The sequence below is a fragment of the Python bivittatus genome, unplaced genomic scaffold (assembly GCF_059951505.1).
Source record: "Python bivittatus isolate LINGU-HERP-01145 unplaced genomic scaffold, Pbiv_v1 ctg000590_np1212, whole genome shotgun sequence".
NCBI classification, from domain to species: Eukaryota; Metazoa; Chordata; class Lepidosauria; order Squamata; family Pythonidae; genus Python; species Python bivittatus.
Window position 1 is genome coordinate 20,409,901 of NW_028277086.1, and position 20,078 is coordinate 20,429,978.

At 42.5% G+C, this 20,078-nt stretch overlaps 1 protein-coding gene across 7 annotated transcripts in view; it reads right to left on the reverse strand.

The window, feature by feature from the left end:
- RIMS2 (regulating synaptic membrane exocytosis 2) overlaps positions 1 to 20,078 on the reverse strand; it is a 350,682-nt gene that overhangs the window by 239,211 nt on the left and 91,393 nt on the right. For all 7 annotated transcript variants that reach the window (XM_088149058.1, XM_088149054.1, XM_088149056.1 and 4 more), the window contains one exon: positions 11,013 to 11,275. In XM_088149058.1, the coding sequence (XP_088005184.1) occupies positions 11,013 to 11,275 (263 nt within the window). The remainder of the gene's footprint in view (positions 1 to 11,012; positions 11,276 to 20,078) is intronic.

The window sequence follows — 20,078 nt, forward strand, 5'->3', positions numbered from 1 at the left end:
AAAAGAACCTGGAGTGCACCCACCCTATCTGACTTAGTGGGATGGGCAGATACCCTCAGGAGAGCCAGTTCCATAAGTAATCTGGCCCCATTCCATTTAGGGCTTTACAGGTGATAACCAGCACTTTCAACTGAATCTGGAAATAAACTGGAAGATAGTATAGTCCATACAGCAGTGGTGTAATATGGGCAAACTGTGGAGTGCCCAGAACTGTGCTGCTACATTCTAGACCAGTTGTAATTTCCAGATGGTCTTCAAGGGCAGCCCTGCGTAGAGCAAATTACAGTAATCCAACCAGGAAGTGACCTGGGTATGCATGACCATGAGCAAGGCCTTCTGGTCCAGTAATAGGTACAATTGATACACAAGATGGATCTGTGCAAATGACCCCTCTAGCCATGACTGCAACCTGCTCCTCAAGCAGCAGCCATGAGTTCAGGAGGATCCGCAAGTTGCACACCAGCTATGTCTGGGGGAGTACTACCCTGGCAAGAATCAAAGATGACATATCACTAGACCCAGGAGAACCAAAAACCCAGAGCTGATTTCTTCCCATCCAAACCTTTAAAGTCTTCAGCACTAAGCCAACACAGGGACAGTATTGCTTGGCTGGCCAGAGGTGGAGATGTATAACTTGGAGTCATCAGCATATTGGTAATACTGTACCCCATGCCACCAGATAACCTTTCCCAGAGGCCTCATGTAGATTTTACAGAGGAGGGGCAAGAGCTTGAGTAACTGGTTCAAATTCTTCCCAGATAACCAAGCTGAGACATGCCCCAGTCACTTCCAAAGGACCTGCCCAGCCAACATCTAACTCCAAGAGAAGTTGAATGACTTTATCCAATAGATGCTGAGAATATTCCTCATAGCCACTCTGCAAAGGCTCCCCCAGTCCCTCCTTGCCCAGAAGGGACCTGGTCACTCTAAACAGGGCCTCTGGTCAGCTAACTGCAGATACAATAAACACAGAGAAGTAAACTCACTTTGCTGCTCTAATCACCATAAGACAAGTCTTAATAAAGGCTCTTATCTGTGACAGTCAGCTTCGTTCTTCATCTTTCACCAGCAGCACTCTAGGCATCTTTTGTGTTGTTTCATCTCCCATAGCTCCTCAGATAACCAAGGAACCATGCAGGATCCATGAGTGCAAAGTCTGCACTCTGGGTCCATCAGTCACCTGGGGTGGACTGATCAAATAGGCCCACCTCCCTTCAGGTGGGGGTTGGTGTAGAGAACGTCAGAGCTAGGAGGGTATGATCTGACCATGGCAAGGGACTGATCTTAACACTATGCCATAGCTCCAAGACAAAGACCAGATGTACATTGGATCAGGTCCATGTTGCCATAGTAGCTATGAACTCCAGAGCCACCTCTGACTCCAGCCCAGAGAAGGCAGATTGAAGTTCCCCAGGACCATAAGCCTAGGGAACTCTACCACCAACTTGGCCACATAGTCGAGAAGCTTGTGCAGGATGCTTCTACACTGCAGGGAGGAAGGTAAATATGCAGCAGTTCCAACTTATCCATATGGCCCAACCTCACAAAGAGAATCTCACATCTGGCCATGCCCCTACCTGTGCCCAGGAGTCACAGCTGGTGCCACACTTGAAACCTAGGAGGGAACGTTTCAGAGAGGGGAACTCTCCTGTGCCCAAGGAGGTTTCAGTGATACAAGCCAGGTCAGCCCTCTCATCCATAATCTAGTCATGAATGAGGAAGGCTTTTCCACTCTGGCATTAAGTAACAGCAACCAGCACCAATAGCTACCGAAGCTCTGGAGACCAGGTCTTGGGGCTGAACACAGGGTGCCAGAACATGCCACTTCCCCATGCCATTCACCACTGCAATGCCCTCCCCTGTCCTCTCCCACTTCACACTATGTCCCTTCCCCTTCACTCTCCCTCCCATTCCCAAGCTGAAGGAACTCAAGATGCCCAACACAAACAACAGGAAAAGGATTAGCCCCCACCCAGGTTAATGGTGCTTTTGAGACCACTCAGTGGCTGAGCAGTGATTCCAACCACTCCCCATCAAACCCACTCTATCCTCTCCCTAGCCACCCCACTATCACCTGGGCCACTAAAGAAGCCTCACATCTTATAGGCCTGGCAAGCTAGACCTCACCCCCTTCTCCACTTCTTACCCAAGGGCAGAAGATAAATCCAGCCACATCCAATCCCCACTCCAAAAAAACAATTTAAAAAACATCCTTGCCGATGCAGGTCTTCCCCTTCAGGCCACCAGCCACCATAAGTGAAATCACACCAGTCCATCCAAGTCCTGATCCCTAGAGAGAAGGAAGAAGCTGCTGCCAAGGCGATTGCTGGCCATGTGGCCAGCCAGGCAGCAGCCACAGGACACAGGTCAGTTCTCCCACAAGACTACCTTCTGGTCCCAATGCTGCCAAGTCCTCCTTCAACTAAGGACCCCTACTCCCAGGAAGCTGTAGCCACAGCCACTTCACCACAGTCATCTGGCCCAGCCAACTACCCTCTTAGTTCCCAGAACAAGCCATGAGGTGAAGGGTAGAAAACAAGACCACTGTTAACCTGACTTCCTCCTCTCCACGCCACTGTGCCTTCACGAACCTGCCAAATGCTGCCAGTCAGGTGCATTGAAAATAGCTGACTGATGGCCCCACCAGGCTCTGCTGACAGCCAGCCATGCCCTTCCACACTCTTGAAGCTGAGAAGCTGCAACCTGCCACCCCTCCACCAGTCCACCACTGACCGGACAGATTCAGACAGGACTCTGCTATTCCTCAGCTGCCGCCACTGCTTCTTCTGCTTCTCGCATCTTCCTTAGCAACCCAAAATATTGTCCGCAGCACCACTGGCAGCATAGCACACAGCAGAAGAAACCACCTTTCATGCACTCACAGCAACATACAACATACAAAAAAAGCCATCCCAAATTGTTATCACCTATCCACCCAGGTCCATAAACATGTCCTACAAATACTGTAAGCCTGTCAAAAAGTGTGGCACTTTCTCTCTAAGAAAAAAAATGTTGCTAAAAAGTGGAACAGCCTTGCTTTCCATTATAGAACTCATTGCCAGAAGCTCTGCAGATAGTGAATATAATTTCTTAATACTGACTGGCTGCAAGGGCTAGTGAACCTTCATCACTCTTTGTCAGGCTTCATGCAGGCATTCTTCCTGTAAGCATTTCCAGCTAGCAGTGAACATCAAATTACCTCAGCAGAATCTCTCATGCCTAAACTCTGTATATTTCTATGCATGCTCACGTTCCCAAATATAAACAAACTCTAAACAAAGCAGTTTGGGAGCACTGTTTGCATGTCCAGCATATATTATGATGGAGGGCTCAGATGTCAACTGCCCTATTTGCCAATTCTTTCTGTGTCCTAAATATAAGAGATGTGCACTTATGTGTTCCACTTCTCCTGCTTTCTCCCATTCTTGCATTGGTTTATGCCCTCACTGAAGTTGCAGTGATAAGAGACAGCTGGCTTTTTGCTGTTGCTTTTCACCCTCATTAATGGCTTTGTTTATCTTGCAATGGGTGTAAGAGTGTTTTTTTCCCAAGGACCAGGTTCTGACCTGAGAGTTGAGATGGTAGAGGATGGAAAGAGTGGGAGGTTGTTCAGCACTCTTCTGGCAACTTGTTTTCTTCCCTCTATGAGTAGGTTAGGGAATGGGATAGAGGTGATGCTTGATTGTTAACGAAGTGGATGTTGTGCAATGAGAGGAAAAATCTTGCTGAAAGTGAAGGTGATAGTAAGGACAGACATGCAGAGTAAGTGGAAGTTTCTTTTCTCCTCCATTTTCTCTTCTTTCCTTTTCACTCAGGTCTGATCTGTGTGACCAGGTTCCATAGCATGATACAGGCCACTGACCCCTTCTCAATAATAGGAACACACAACACCACTGTCTACCTGCCCCCAGTCCACCAGGAAGGCAACCTGTGCCTCTTCCCTGCTATATGTCAAAAGTAGTGTTTTATAATTTGTGCTGACACAAGCAGTGCTGTCCAGTTCTGCTACACCTCATGTCATTGTCGGCAAATGTTTCCACTCCAGCTGGCTACTGTATGTCGTCTTCTTCCTCCTCCTCCTCCTCTCCACCAATTAACATATCAGAAGTGTCGAATATGAAGTGATGAAATGAAATCAATGGAGGACAGCTCCAAGGTCAGTCAATGGAAACTACATCTTCAAAGGCCCACCCATTCAAAGGAAAGTTTTTAAGGATTAAAGAAATGGGAATCCACTAATTGGGGGCTATGGGTAGTGCAGTCCAGGCAGAACATAGGCCATCATCATTACCAAAGTGGAGGAAGGGGTTGAAATCTGGAAAGGTATTTTTTAATTAATCTTAACTCCAATCAGTTTACACACAGTAGTCTAGCAGCTTAAAGCTGAAGCTAGGAAAACCCCTCATTGTCCAAACACGAAGAAGGGAGTGGTAGTGAAGCCTTACCAGTATTTTCCAGGTTGAAGGACTCCATTTCACTGAAAAAGTGGAATGGGGATTCTATATTTCCTAAATAATAATATACATTATTATTGTCTTAATAAACATGAATGTTTTCTGGCAGAACAATCAATATGAAGATATGACTGGATTAGATGCACTGTAAATAGGTGCTATGGAACATATACATACCGTATTTTTCCGACAATAAGACACCCCCATGTACAAGACACCCCCCACTTTTCCAGCCCAAAATTAAAAAATCAGTATTTTAAAGATAGTACAGAACACATTTTTATTTAGTAATTAGTTAACATTTACCTGATACACTCGGTGGGAGGAGGTCCAAACCGTCTCTCTGCAGCTCTATTTCCGGGCTCTTTTGCATAACTGATTACATTCAAGCACGAGTGAAACTGCCGATAGCTTGTCTCTGCAAACAGCCTTCCTCTAACTGGTTTGTTCAGCATCAGCTGACGTCAGTTACATCAGGCTCGTGATTGGAGGAAGTCTGTTTGGGAGACAAGCTATTTCACTCGTGATTGGAGGCTAGCAATAGGAAGAAGCCTCTCTGCAGAAACAAAGTTTGGCAGTTTTGCAACCGTGATTCTCGGCTGACTTCCTTGAATAAGACGCCCTTCAGTTTTTAGGGTAAGGATTTTAGAAAAAAGTATCATCTTATAGTCAGAAAAATACGGTATCTTGAAAAGACATAGTGGCAGAGAACAAAAGACACTGCTGGAGTCCTCTATTATTGTGCCTCTTATTTTTATTTTTTTTAGCTCCTGAACCTGACTTTGAGAAGTCACATAGCATTGACTTTGAGAAGCCACAAACCACATTGGTACTAACAAAATTTGGAAACTAGCTAAACATCAAGAGCCATATATTGCACCCCATGCTGACAGATGACCTTGCCCAGTGGCTTCATGTAGATGTTAAAACAGGAGTGGCAAGAAATGAACAATTATGTGCTTTGATTTCTAGAGCTTTAACATTACATAATAAGATACTGTGAACTGGGCAAATTAAAATAAATAGATTCTGTTTCAACCCCAGATAGAGTACAATTTTTACGGATTTATTTATTTATTTATTGAAATAATTTATATGGCCACCCATCTCACAATGGTGAGTCACCCATCTCACAATGGTGATTAAAACCAAGTTACAAATAATAACCCTTGATGCCCAAGATAAACAATACATCTCAATCATAAAACCACATCAGCAGCAGAATTCACCTAACCTCCTCGGTAAACAACCAGATCTTCAGAGCCTTACAAAAAACTAACAGGATTGGGACCATCTGGATCTCCAGGAGGATTCTGTTCCACAAGGCAAGTGCTGCCACAGAGAAGGCACAACTCTTGGGTCCAACAAGATGACATCTCATCTCTTGATGAGACCCAGACATGCCTTTTCTGCTAGATCTTACGGAGCAAGCAGAAACAAAGCGAGAAAGGCAGTCCCACAAGTAGTCTGGCCCTATGTCATGTAGGGATTTATAGATGACAATGAGCACCTTGAACCACAGTAGAAGGCTACTGGGAGCTGGTGCAGCTTGTGGAGCAGTGGTGTTATATGAATGTGGTGAGAAACACCAAAAACTGCCCATGCCACTGCATTCTGGACCAGCTGCAGCTTCTGAATGCTCTTCAAGGACAGCCCCAAGTACCCACATTGCAGTCATCCAAATGGGAGGGGCCTAAGGCATAAGTCCTTATGAGCAAGGCCTCCTTGTCCAGAAATGGGCACAATTGGTGCATAAGACAAACCTTTGCAAAGGTTCCATAGCCACAGATGAAACCTGTTCTTTGAGCAGGAGCCATGACTCCAGGATGACCCCCAAACTGCACACTGACTCTGACTGAGGAATTGCGTCCCCAGGCAGTATTAAAGGTAGAACACTTCCAGACCCAAGGGGCCTTAAATCCACAGCTACTCAGTCTTGCCAGGATTGGCCCAGAGCCTGTTCTCCCCCATCCAATTGCTCACAGCCTCCAGGCACTGGAAAAGGACTTCAGCAGCATTGCCTTTTCTTTTCCTTTTTATTATATTGTTATACATCTTGATACATATATTGCTTCAATACAGTGATATTTATATGATATGATTAGAGATTATTAACATTCAATTATTTAGATAGTTTTAAGTATTGAAAATAGAGATTCCGCAGCATTGCTTGTTTGGCCCAAGGTGGAGTTGTATAACCAACTATCATCAGCATACTGATGATATTGCACCCCATGCTGACAGATGACCACGCCCTGTGGCTTCATGTGGATGTTAAACAAGAGTGGCAAAAGACCAGAGATCTGATGCACTCTGTAAAGTAGGAGCCTCGGGCTTGACCTCTTCTCCCCCTTCCCATGAATACTGACTGGAACCAGCCCCAAAGGACAAAAACCATCATAACACAATATCTCCCATTTCCAATCTTCTAAGTTGGGCCAGAAGGATACTATGAAGCCTCTGAGAGATCAAGGAAGGCCAGGCACTACCCAATCCCACCAGAGGTCATCCACAAGTGCAATCATTGCTGTCTCAGTACCAAAATCAGGCCTGAATTCTGACTGAAAAATGGACAGCATAGGCACCGTTGCTAAATGTCACCACACTCCAGTGTTTTTCCTGTTATCCTCTCATTTTTTAAGAGACCTAGTTTCCACTATTATACTAAAGCAAAAGTAGGCAACCTTTTTGTGTTGGATTACTTTTTTAATTTTAAGAGCAAAATTAAGGTAAGTGTAGGAAGAAAGTAACTGTAATCAGAGACTTGCCTGTTCAAAAAAGGGCAGCTAGGTTAGATATGGCCAGTCACAAAACACCTATTTTTCAGAAGGAGATGTACCCCCATGTCTGGAAGATCCCTAGGATCCCAGTGGAAATTATATGGGCCCATTAAGCATTGCAATAGCCTTTTAAAAGTGTCAGATAAGGTAGGGTACCTGGCAGACACAAAGAGTTGTGACTGGGAACAAATTAACTAGGAACAAATTAACCAGCATCAAACAGTTCAGAGCAGCACTAGTAGTTAATGCCTCCCTATAGGAGACACATGTTCCTTCTTGTTTAAAGGAGGTAGGTATAAGGATTATTAAATACATCTTTCCTTGATGAACTCAAGAACTCAAATTTAAACAGGTTTCAAGAGAAAGTAAGGGCCTCACAATACCAGATGCATTTGGAAGACTGACATAGCTCCAGACATTCGTTATCAAATTTTTGCCCAGCATGGGACTGAGATTACTTTGACCAGCTTTGTGGGGATTCTGTGCTGGATATCAGATGGGGGGAAGTTCACCTCTATTCATTCTCTTGAATCCCTTGACAGACAGACAGACAGACAGACAGATCAATATAAAATCCATGGAATATATTTGATAGGCTTGCGCCTTGATGACATTATTTTGCAGTCGTTCCTTTGTCTCATGTAGTATCTGATAAGTGGTGTTATAAGATTTTGTTAAGATATGCAGGCAGTTTAACACCTACATGAATCCACTAGGAGAAGTCATCAAGCTCTGGGGTAAGGTATTAGTTTATTTAATATATGACACCTAGTCCTGATATCAGACTTGTGTCCATTAATTCTTTTGTACAATTCATTTGTCCTATATAGAATCCAAAGGGGCATTGCTGGCAGATGATGGCACATGTTACATTGGAGGAAGAGCATGTGAAGGCACTTCTAATCTTGTCTTTGTAACTGTTAGGGCAAACCTCAAAGTAGACAAACAGGACTTAAAACAAGGACAAAATAATATCAGACCATTTCAATTTCCCAGGACACTGCATGACAGACTTCAAAGTGGCCGTGTTGGAAAAATGGGGTTTTAACAGCACCATCTAGTGAGAAATTGCTGAACTCACATACATCAAAAGGTTTCAGGCAATCTCAGGTCTCAATGAACACAATGGGTTTTTTTTATACATTACAGTTGTTAATAGATAGATACATATAATCTGTCTCACATGTAATCTGTATCTGCATAACTAAACTATCTTTTCCTCCCCTTTTCCCCAACTTTTCCCCTCCCACCTCACCACAATTTAAATCCTATACCAGTCTAGCCACTCTATACATCTGATGAAGTAAACTGTAAGCTAGAGCTCATGAAAGCTTATGCCTTTTAAAAAATGTGTTAGCCAGAAAAGGTGCTGCTAGACTTTACATTTTTGGAGCATCTGATAATGTATGTTCATTTTTTTACTGAATACCTAGTAAGTACTGAAGGAATTTAAAAATTAAAAAACTAAAACAATATAAAAAGTTAAAAACATAATTTAAATGTAATATTAAAAACAATAAAGAATTAAAAGCCTGATAAAAGATAGTATTTTTTCTAAACACCAAGGGGGGAGGAAATTGTCATTCAATGTTTAATAGTACAGCTATTTTGATAAAACAGGTGCAATCAATACATAACTGTAACATATTCTTCTGTCTATTGTACTTGATTAAGTGTGATTTTAAGCTTTTTTGTTCTTCTTTTGGTCTTGACTATAAATCAAATATATTATATACAATATATATTCTAAAGAGTGGAAATGCAGCTCTTGAGTGAGTTTTTTCCATAGCTTGGAGAAAACCCTCTTGCATTGTGTGCCAGAAAGATGGGCCTGAACAACTTTGTAATAAGAGGCATCTTACATAATATGGTCTGTCTCTTAATATACAGGTAGTCCTCACTTACTGACTGCCTCATTCAGTGATCATTCAAAGTTATGACAGCACTGAAAAAGTAGTTTTTCATCACACAAACTTTTATCACACAGACTATTCATACTGCTACCAAGCTTCTAGAACCATCATGGCCACTTTCACTCTAATGGGTTTGTTTACCCCAAAATATGGGTAAATTGGCAAATTTGACAGTGAAATAAAAGCTAATGTTAGCACCAACCAGACTTTCAGAGGACGTTCCATAACTAGAGAGCCCTAGATAAAAAGATCCTCAAGTTTTTATATAATGTATCACTTCTGATGGTGAGAGGAAAGCCCTCTCAGTAGATTTAATACCTGACCCAGGGTTTAAATATGAAGGTCCAAGCTACTGACAGAGTTAAACTTCACCTTTAACATTTCCTTACAGCAATTTAATCACTATATTCTACACCAGCTGCAGCTTATGAAGCTTATCAAGGGCAGATGTACTACAGCAACAGAAAGTTACCAGATTATGAATTATAGTGGTTAGGCTATCACTGCTGAGGAATGGGCTTACCTATAGTGGCCAGACAAAGCTTACCAAATACACTCCAAGCCACATGAATTTCCAGTGACAAAAATATACTACATTTACTACTTGTCAGGCCCAGCCAAGTTCAATTATTCTATTGTTTACACCATATAGACAGAATCATACCAAACTAAATCTGCACTACTCTAACCTAGCGGATATTCCCTGGGAGATTCTAGGGAGTGGCTACCTTAAATCTCTTTCTCTTCCCATGCTCCTGCTTCAGACTGTGCTGCCTCTTGTATCCCCCACCACCACCACTGCCCTGGAATGTGCTCCCTCCTTCCTGAGAACCTGGTGCTCTATTGTATTCCATCACACTACTGCTGCTACTACTATTATTATTACTCTATTGTTATTATTTCATGCTACTTCTGAATGTAAATAATTCTGAAACTATTTAAAAGCTCATCAAAAATCAGAATTAAAATTAATAATGATGTTAGAAAGGATTAATGACTATGGAAGGTCAAACTAAAAAGGCAGGTTTTTTTAGGTCTATATATGTCAAAGTTCATGCCTGGTGTTCAACAAATGGGAAGTCATTTCCACCACTGCGCAGAAAGCTGTCTAATGTTTGTTTGTTTGTTTGTTCCTCAAATGTATATGGCTGCCCACCTCACGAAAGAGTGACTCTGGGCAGCGCACAATAAAACATGTACATGTTTCACCATCAAGCAGCAGTTTGTAAGCCACAATAGAGAGAGTAGCCAATGGAGATCATCTTGGCTAAGGCAACAAGACCAAATGAGAGGCAGCAAACCCCCCAGTTTCCCCCTCACGGTCTCTGGGTGCCCCAGTTCCCCCCTCTCTGGTGAGTGAGGCATGCAGGTGAGTCAAGGGCATTGGATCTGCCTGGAAAATGGACGAAGAGGTGGCAGCAGGAAGGGGGGTGCAGCTAGAAGGAGGCAAAAAGTGGGATAGAAGGAGTTGTAGTGACTAAGATCTGTGTCTGATTTACCCCCATTTTGCTTTTGAGCACAAACAGCATCAAGTCTCATGCTAATTGCTGTGTCCTTAAGACATATTACTTAAATAAAATAAACATTATTCATAACTTATTATGTTTTATTATTGTTGTATATTTTCATTTATTTGCTGCAGAGATTAATGTGGCCCACCATCCACTCTCAGACATGGCCTCTGGCCCCTATGTGGAAGAACTTGCCAACCCCTGCTTTACAGCATCATACTGATTTATAAAACAGACTTGCCAACTTCTAAAAGTAGTTAAATATGTCCTTAAATTCTTGCTGACTAACAGAATATATTAAAAAGAAATAAAAACACAACTCTGTTTTTTGAATAAACCAAGCCAGTTCCTTACCTGTCTGATGTGTCACCCACCACCTTTCCTCCTGAACCATTTATGGAGTCTTGCCTTGTAAGCCCTTGAGATCTACTTCGTTCCAAGGTTGACTGTTCTTGCAGCTTTGCTTTTTTGTCCTGAGGTGCTTTTTCATTCTGCAGTCCTCTAAAAACCTCTTGATCAGACTTCTGTGGGGTGTTAGTTCCACTATTATAAAACCAAGCTCCAGATTTTGTGAGGATTTCTTGTTGCTTTCGGCATGAATTACACACCCACATTACCTACGTATAATATGCAGAAAATACTGATATCAGTTTTTTAAAAGAAAGCATGACAAGTGCACACTAAAAATGAGGATTAATAACAGATTAACTCTTTCAACATTAAAAATAATATTAAGTGACAATGTTTTAAATACAATTTTAACAGGAATTTTTTTAAAAGTTTAACAATTTGTTTAACCTTATTAATCAAATAAAGTCCGATGCCCACAAAGGTCCTTTTTTAATACAATAACATAAAAAACACATCTTATGGAGTTTAATCCTTGGTAAGTAATTAATTTTCTTAAGATTACAGTCTACACATCTTAGAAATAATTTTTCTATCAGTAATTTTGATGTTATACTGCCATAATTAAAACATACTGAATAGTTTTAGTTAACCATCAGATCTTAGGAGCCAAGCTGAAGTTATCCAGTGAAGCATTTTGTTTCCTGCAGTACCTCCAGAAAACCCAGGTTTGAAAAAAAATAAACATCTCCTGTTGTTGCTGCCCAGCAGTTAAAACACATATTATCTTTGATTGTGGAAATGAAATCATAAAATGTAATACACTAAAACATTCAAAATGTACATAATATTTTATTAATAACAGCATCACTTTAAGCAAGGGACTACTACATAAAAATTCCCAAACCCCAACCCTGAATCTGGTACGTATTATCAGCAGGCAGTTTTTATGGAAAATCATGAAAATGCCCATGGGTGTGCCACTGATCTACTGATATATATTTTCTCCCAAATTAAATAATAGTAGATGAGTATGAAATGGCAAAAGCTTGGTAGTGAAATGTGTGGTAGCACCATAAGGAATAGTAGGATAGTTTTATCTTTGTTGATTCAGAGCCTAACAGCCAATGGTTATCCTGAAACTCCAGTCCTCAACATTTTCAAGGACTTTTAATTATACCACTGTGCCATTGTAATTTCATATCAGAAAAAAATGTTAGTTCACTCAAAAAAGATAGTCTTTTATCACTTCAAAAGCTAACAAAATCACAATTGGGTTCAGAATTATGTAGCTGACTTAATATCTCCATTTTCAGGAAGGATGACTGGCTTCTTCAGTATGAAAGCCAGTATTCCTGCAGGCTATCCCATCCAATTTTATAATACCAGTTCTTCCACATTACATATACTTCCAGTTAAATCCAGACTAAAGAATAATCCCAGAATTATTGTTTTCCTATTTTGATGTGTGTAATGTGGTATCTTTTTAATTGTTCTAACGACTGAAATTGTAAGTCACCTTCAGGGAAATACTTGTAAAATACATAAAACTACATAATAGCCAAAGAGAGGTGCTGTATTTAGTCTGTCCAGTATCATTCTTGGGTCCATTTCAGTTACCCTACCTCCTGGTACTGTGGCTTCCCATCAAGTGTTCTACCTTATTTCTGTAATAGAATAAAAGTTACACCAGAATCTTATGATGTTGGAAAGCATTTTAGACATTTTCTGTAAAAGTTCTATCTAAAATGTTCAAGGGCAGAGGCATCAAAAACCTTAGAAAACTTTATCTAACCATTAAAAAACACCTTAAAATGGAAAAACAAGGAGAAAATTGGAGAATAGGCTCTTTTAATTGCTAAATCAAGTGTCTCATAAACCATAACATGCCAAGGCCTCTAAATAATCCTTTGGGTGGATCATAGAAATAAGCAATAGAAGCAGCGGGTAGATAAAGTAGGAAGGAAGGCCAAGAGCTCTCTCATCAGGAAAAGAAAAGTAGCCTCAGGCTTCATTCTCTGCAGATCAGCATCACTTTCAGCTGAGAGTAAAGTTGCAGGGACAAAATCAGTTATTACTACTTGACAGGATCTATTTACAAAATAAAGGAGTAAAAAAGGAAAGAATAAAGAGAATAAACAAACAACTCTTCCAGCTGTTCTGTTCTCCAAAGTACGTATTGGAAGGAGGAAGGAAGAAGACAATGTGGCACCATCTGCTGGCTGAGTTGCCACTGTGAATGGATGATTGATTCTTCCTCTTGGGTGAGAGCCAGAGGAGGAATTGATGGTGGGTGATGGAAGGGAGCCCTTTATCAGCTGGTGGGAGCAGAAGATGAGGGTTCCTGTGACTATGTGTATGAATGTGATGTAGTAGTGTGTGTGAGTGTGTTATAGTGAATGGGGAGGTGATAGCTGGGTATCCTGATGGGGCTGAGAGCTAGTGAAGCTAAAGTGCCTCAGGGTGCCTGGCTTCCTGTCCCAGGGATGATTGAAGAGGACATTGAGAGGTCCCCAGTCTTGGGTCTTGGGGGGCTGAGGTTTGGGGATGGGGCTGTCATTGGGGGAGTGGAGGCAGGCCATAGGATTACAGTGGTGACAGGTATGGGGAGATATGGTGGGAGAGAGTTAGTGGGCCACTCTTGGGGAATCCGAGACCTTTGTCTTATATCAGTTTTGTGTTCCAGCTCCTTGGTCTGAGCCCCAATACCCTGTCAGCAGACCTTCATGGCCCTGGCTTTCGGCTGCTGCTTCTAAATGCCAGGTCGATCTGTAATAAGGCCTCCCTCATTGATGACAGCGCTGACCTGGCATGTATTACCGAGACCTGGCTGAGTCCAGAAGGAGGGTAGCCCTTTCAGAGATATGCCAGCTGGGTTTTGGATGTGGCAATAGCCGAGACTCCAGGGCGGGGGGGGTGTGATGATTGTCATCCTTACTGTAATGGAAGGCATGCGCGAGGAGGATACTGGAATGGAAGATCAAGGCTATCAGGAGGGAGGGAGTGCATTCCAGGAGAGGGCACAAGGCAAGCGCTTTCTCAGCCCGCAACAAGACCGTGAGAAGACGAAGAGGCTTAGGCTAGCCCCTCCCTAGAGTCTCACGGGGTATATCCACTAGTTGCTTCAGCATAGATTTAGTCTGGCGAGATTGTCTTTAGGGTGTAAGCAAATAAAGGAACTATACTGGACTGCACTGTCTCATCATTGTTCTTGGGCTGGGCCTGACATCAATCTCGTCAGACTAAATCTATGCTGAAGCAACTAGTGGATATATCCCGTGAGACTCTAGGGAGGGGCTAGCCTAAGCCTTTTCTTCTCACAGTCTTGTTGCAGGCTGAGAAAGTGCTTGCCTTGTGCCCTCTCCTGGAATGCACTCCCCCCTTCCTGATAGCCTTGATCTTCCATTCTAGTATCCTCCTCACACATGCCTTCCATTACACTTACGACTTTCAGGTGCGCTGCACCACAGGTCACAGGATGAGACCCTGTTCATTAAGTTGAGCTGTAGGGATCACTTGGGATTGTTGCTGTTATACCAGCCTTCCTGCTACATAGCAACCTCCTTGCCTGAGCTCCTTGACTCCATTTCTGGGTTAGTAGTGGAGTTCCCCAGACTTATGGGGGACTTCAACCTGCCTTCTCTAGGAGTGGGGTCTGAGGTGGCTTGGGCGTTCATGGCCACCATGATGGCCATGGGCCTGTCCCAAATCATCCAGAGCCCAATACGGGACAGTGGTCACACACCAGATTTGGTGTTCCTATCAAACCAGTGACCATGTGATCTGAAATTGGGAGGGTTCTTGTAATGTAGCCTTGTCATGGTCAGATCATGCCCTGATTTCCATGGGATTCTCTAGTGCCACTATCCACTGCAGGGAGGCTGGACCCATTAGATCAGTCCACCACTGGCAACTGATGGACCCAGATGGCTTTCAGAGGGCGCTGGGGGCTGTTCCTGTTGGTCTGCTGCACAGTCCATCCAAAGCCTTGGTCACTTCTTGGAATAAGGGAGCAGCTGAGTTGTTGGATCAGATCGTGCCAGTGCAACCCCTCCTGTCTTGGGGATCCCATCACTCCCCATGGTTCATGGAGGAGTTGAGGAAGATGAAATGAGAGAAGAGACATCTAGAGCATCACTGGTGCTCAACAAAGGATGAACGTGACTGAACATAGGTTAGAGCCACTATTAAGTCCTAGCTTGTGGTGGTAAAGGCAGCAAAGTGTCAGTACTTCTCTGCCCTTATTGTGTCCGCAGATAGCCACCCCACAGCTCTGTTTCAGGTGACACAAGCCCTCTTGGGTAAAGGGGGCTCGGGGAACCTCTTGCAGAGGTGTGCGGAGGAATTTGTTCAGCATCTCTCAGACAAAGTTGTTCGGATTCATTCACAGTTGGACACTGGCCTTGTTGCGGGTCCAAAGGAGATGCCTGGGGAGGAGTCTTGCCTGGTTATCTGGGAACAGTTTGAACCTGTTGGACCTGAGGAAGTGAACAGGGTCCTTAGGACTGTGAGCTCAGCCATCTGTTCTTTAGATCCATGCCCCTCCTGGCTTGTTAAAGCGGCCCGGGGGGTGTTGTCTGAATGGGTTCTAGCAATGGTTAATTCTTCTTTGAGTGATGGGGTTGTTCCTTTACCTCTTAAAGAGGCTTTGGTTTGCCCCCTTCTCAAGAAGCCATTGCTGGACCCTACCACAGATGCAATGGTATTGTAATGGTATGTGGGAATGACCTTGAGAGGGGAAGAGATGCTGCCTAGCGAATGATCAGATAAAAGGGGGAGGGGTCTGCAGCTGAGTAACAGGCACCGAAAGAAAGTTAGAAAGGATCCACCCTAATTTATCAAGCTGTAAAAAGAGATGGCAGGAGATTTGTACTTTCAGACTTGCAAGATTCTGTTAATGTAGCCTTGTAATAAAGTAGAATTAGCTCATCTTTTCGGGTTTCCTGTCTGGTCTACCTTCTGTTTTGGGTGAAGGTGGTTGAGAAGGTGGTTGCACAACAGTTTCAGAGGACCTTGGATGAAGCAGATTATCTGGCTCCTTTTCAGTCAGGATTCAGACCTGGGTGCAGGATGGAAACAGCATTCGTCGCACTTTTGGATGATCTCTGGCGTGGGTGGGATGGGGGTTGTGCATCCATCCTTGCCCTACTTGACCTCTCAGGACTTTCAGTACCATCGACCATGGTATCCTTCTGGATTGGCTCAGAGGATTGGGGGTGGGCAGCTGATGATACCCAATTATATATATATCTGCCCCTGGAGAATTAAGCGATGCCATGAATGTCTTATCCTGGTGCCTGGAGGCTATGCGGTTCTGGATGGGGAACAACAGGATTCAGCTGAACCCTGGTAAGACTGAGTAGCTTTGGGTTTTGGGGCCCACTGGTTCTAGAGCTATGCCATCTTTGGTGATGGATGGGGTTGCACTGCCCCAGACAGACCTGGTGAGCAATCTGAGGTCCTCCTAGACTCACGACTCCTGCTCAAAGAGCAGGTGGCAGTCATGGCTAGGAGGGTCTTTGCACAGCTTTGTTTTGTGTGCCAGTTACACCTGTTCCTAGATCGGAAGCTCTGTTCACAGTCACTTATGCCTTAGTCACTTGTGGACATGGTCTACATGGGGCTGCCCTTGAAGAGTATCCAGAAGGTTCAACTGGTACAAAATGCAGCCACGGGCAGTTATGTGTGCTCCCAGAACAGCACGTCACACCTCTGCTCCACAAGCTGCACTGGCTGCCAGTTTGCTTCTGGGTCCAATTCAAGGTGCCACTTTTAACATTTAAAGCCCTTCATGGCATGGGGCCGGGTTATCTGAGGAACTGCCTCTCCCTGATTACATCAGCCTATCCCACTAGATCTGGCAGAGAAGGAAGGCATGCTGCGGGTACCATCTGCTGGGGACTTACATTTCATGGATCCCAGGAGGTGGGCCTTCTCTGCCATGGCACTCACCTTATGGAACATTCTAACACCCCCCTCCCAAAGTTAGGTTAGCTCCATCCCTGTTAATGTTCCAGAAGTCTCTTAAGACCTGGTTATGTCATCAAGCCTGGGGGTCCCAAGGAACTGGTGAAATTCTAAGATGGCTCCACTATTGTGGTTGATATATTCACTCTCTCCATGCCTTGCTGCTTGTATATTTTAATTTTTAATATTTTAATTTTTAATAATGATTGCTGTATATTTTTATAATGATTGTTTTTATATATTTGTTGTTTTACCTGATTGTTGTACGTTGCCCAGAGTCACTTCTTGTGAGATGGGTGGCTATACAAATTTGATAAAACTGTAGGAGATCTCACAACTATTTTCCACATACATTAATAGGAGTTCTAGAAAGAATTTTAATTCTCTTCTACAATGTCATTGCTCTGACCAATATTGGAGCCCCCTCACAACTGCTTTAAAGTAAACAAGGTAGGGAAAGTATGCAGAGCACAGCTTCTGAAATTCTTTCCAACCCTTTCCCAGCAATGACCATACAGTTATCTGTATTTTCTTCTGTGTAACAAAAGAATATGTTGTGCCTCTGTACATTTGTGTATGTCTATTTACAGGGAAACACAGGATACTACTCTGTGCCAAATGACTGGAGGGAAGATGGAAAGGAGCTTAGAATGGAACAGTCAGCAACATTCCAAGCCACTGTTCAATTGCTTCTCATATCAGAATACATTGGGAATTTTTTAATTATTTTTTTTCTCCACAGCACACATACTGATCCAGACTATTTTCGAACTCAGTCTTTCTTTTGCCAGCTTCTAACACCAAGCTTGGTCCACTTCCCTACTGTTTCCAAAGCATTATTTTGCGAATGGACAGTCAGAGAAAATCCCGAGCCCCTTTATATAATTTCTTTCCAATATTCTGTTGGATTGGAAAGTATACAGGTAGTCCTGTTAATGATAGCAATTGGGACCTGAATTTCCATCGCTAAGCGACATGGTCATAAAGTGCAATGTCCATGTTCGCTTAGTGACAGCAGTTCCAGAACTTCTCAGTTGCTGTCAGTAAGCAAATTTTGCGCCATCGTCAAGCAAGGACATCATTTAGTCACTATGTGTGACCTCCTGCTGGTTTCCCCATTGACTTTGCTTGTAGGAAGCCAGCAAAGAAGGTTGCAAATGGTGACTACATGATTGCAGGACACTGCAACATCATAATCACAAGCTGGGCACCAAACACCCAGATCGAATTACTTGATCATGGGGATGCTGCAACGTACGGAACTTCGAGGACCAGTCGTAAGTACCACTCATTCAGCGCTATCACAAGTTTGAATAGTCACTGAATGAATCATCATTAAGTAACGACCATCATTTACCACCTAAAAAAAATCAGATTAGATCATATCTGATTTGGGTTGGTGAAATGTTTCTAATGCTAAAGGTAATCAGAAACTGAAGTTTTATGAAGTTATCATAGAATTTATAAAATTTATAAATACTCCTTTACTAGATGGCATAGTAAATTGTCACATAAAGAAACTGTGGTAAATTGTGAGCTTTGGGAACCTGAATACCACAGATAAGAGGTCATTCCATAGAGCAGATAAGTGCACACATGGTCTATCGCTGCACAATTATCAATTATCACAATTATCATGACATGTGATAGAATATCCTCTAAAGAATACTGTTACTTAGGAGGCTCATGCAACTAACCCTAAGTCTAACTAGAGCCTGGTTAAATGATTCATGACCTTTCCTGATTCTGTTGCTATGAAAAATAATATATGAGCAGCATTTTTGCCTCAAATTCTTCAGCAACTTCATATACTGTAAATATTAAGTAGCACTGAATACAAGATAATACATTGGAGCAAGCAACAGTAATCTTATCAGGGACCAACCTTATCCCATAGATAGCACTTCATACAGCTGACTGAGGAAAATATTGTAGTCAATAGTAACAAAACTGGGATATCAGGAATAACAGTTACAGAAGCATGCTCCTTCTGTCCTTCTTGTTGTAAACACTGTTCATAGAGAAATAAATGTATTCACCTCCATAACCAGACCAGAGTAAAGATTCAAATTGATCTAGAGAATCAGAATTCTCTATGAATGCTTATAGATGGATTGCCAAATCAAATCAAACCTTTATTACAGCCTAAGCACAACAATAAAATACATAGGCCTGTAATTATTAATAAAACTTTTTTAAAAATGCAATAAAATTATATACAATACATTATTATAGTAACTGTAGTACAAATAGCAGTGGCAATCACCAAAATTTGTGCTAAACTTCAGCTGTAGGTAGGATGGATACAACAAATGATAACACAGAATTAGGCAACTTGGAAAGATACAGTAAGTCAGGGTCCTGGTCAGATAAAAGCAGTGACAGATAGACATTGTGTTCTCTACCAGAGTAGTTCTTTAAAATGGAATAAATATATATCTTCCTTGATTCCCTATAGAGAGAGCAGCAAAGGAGCATATGGCTTAGGGATTCCACAGAGCCATCTCCATAAGGACATAAGCACTGCTGAAAAGGGGTGTTTTTATATCATCCCCACAGAACTGCAGAGGGTAGAGCACCCAACAGGGCCAAAGTAAAAGCCAGATGAAATTTCAGAATTAGAATTGAAGAGGGATAAGATGATGGCACATGCCCATTTGAAAAAAATCCATAAACTGTAAGGTTGGATACTAGGCTTTGAACTAATTTGAAAATCAATATCCCAGATATATTGTTTAAGATGACTCCTGGCATTTTCAAGCCCTAATGGACAGAGACTTTCCAAAGAAAGTCCTAAGGACTGGAGTTTGCTATTAGCTTTTGTTAGCCAAGTTAATTTCAAACAGTCTGAGAACCAATGGATTCAGGAAGATTGGCAATTCATCAAGCATTCTTAGAGAATTTCTTAGAGCAAAAGGGAGAGGGTAGCAAAAGCCCACAACCAAATATATCACCAAACATTGGGCAAAAAATATAGGAGAAAAAGGGAGAAGCATCTGAGTAGAGTGGGATCTTAGAGATAGGCAAGAAACTACAACAGCAAAGTCAGTAGGGGATACCACTCAGAGTTCAGATGCTTCTACCTCAATGCACAGAGAATGAGAA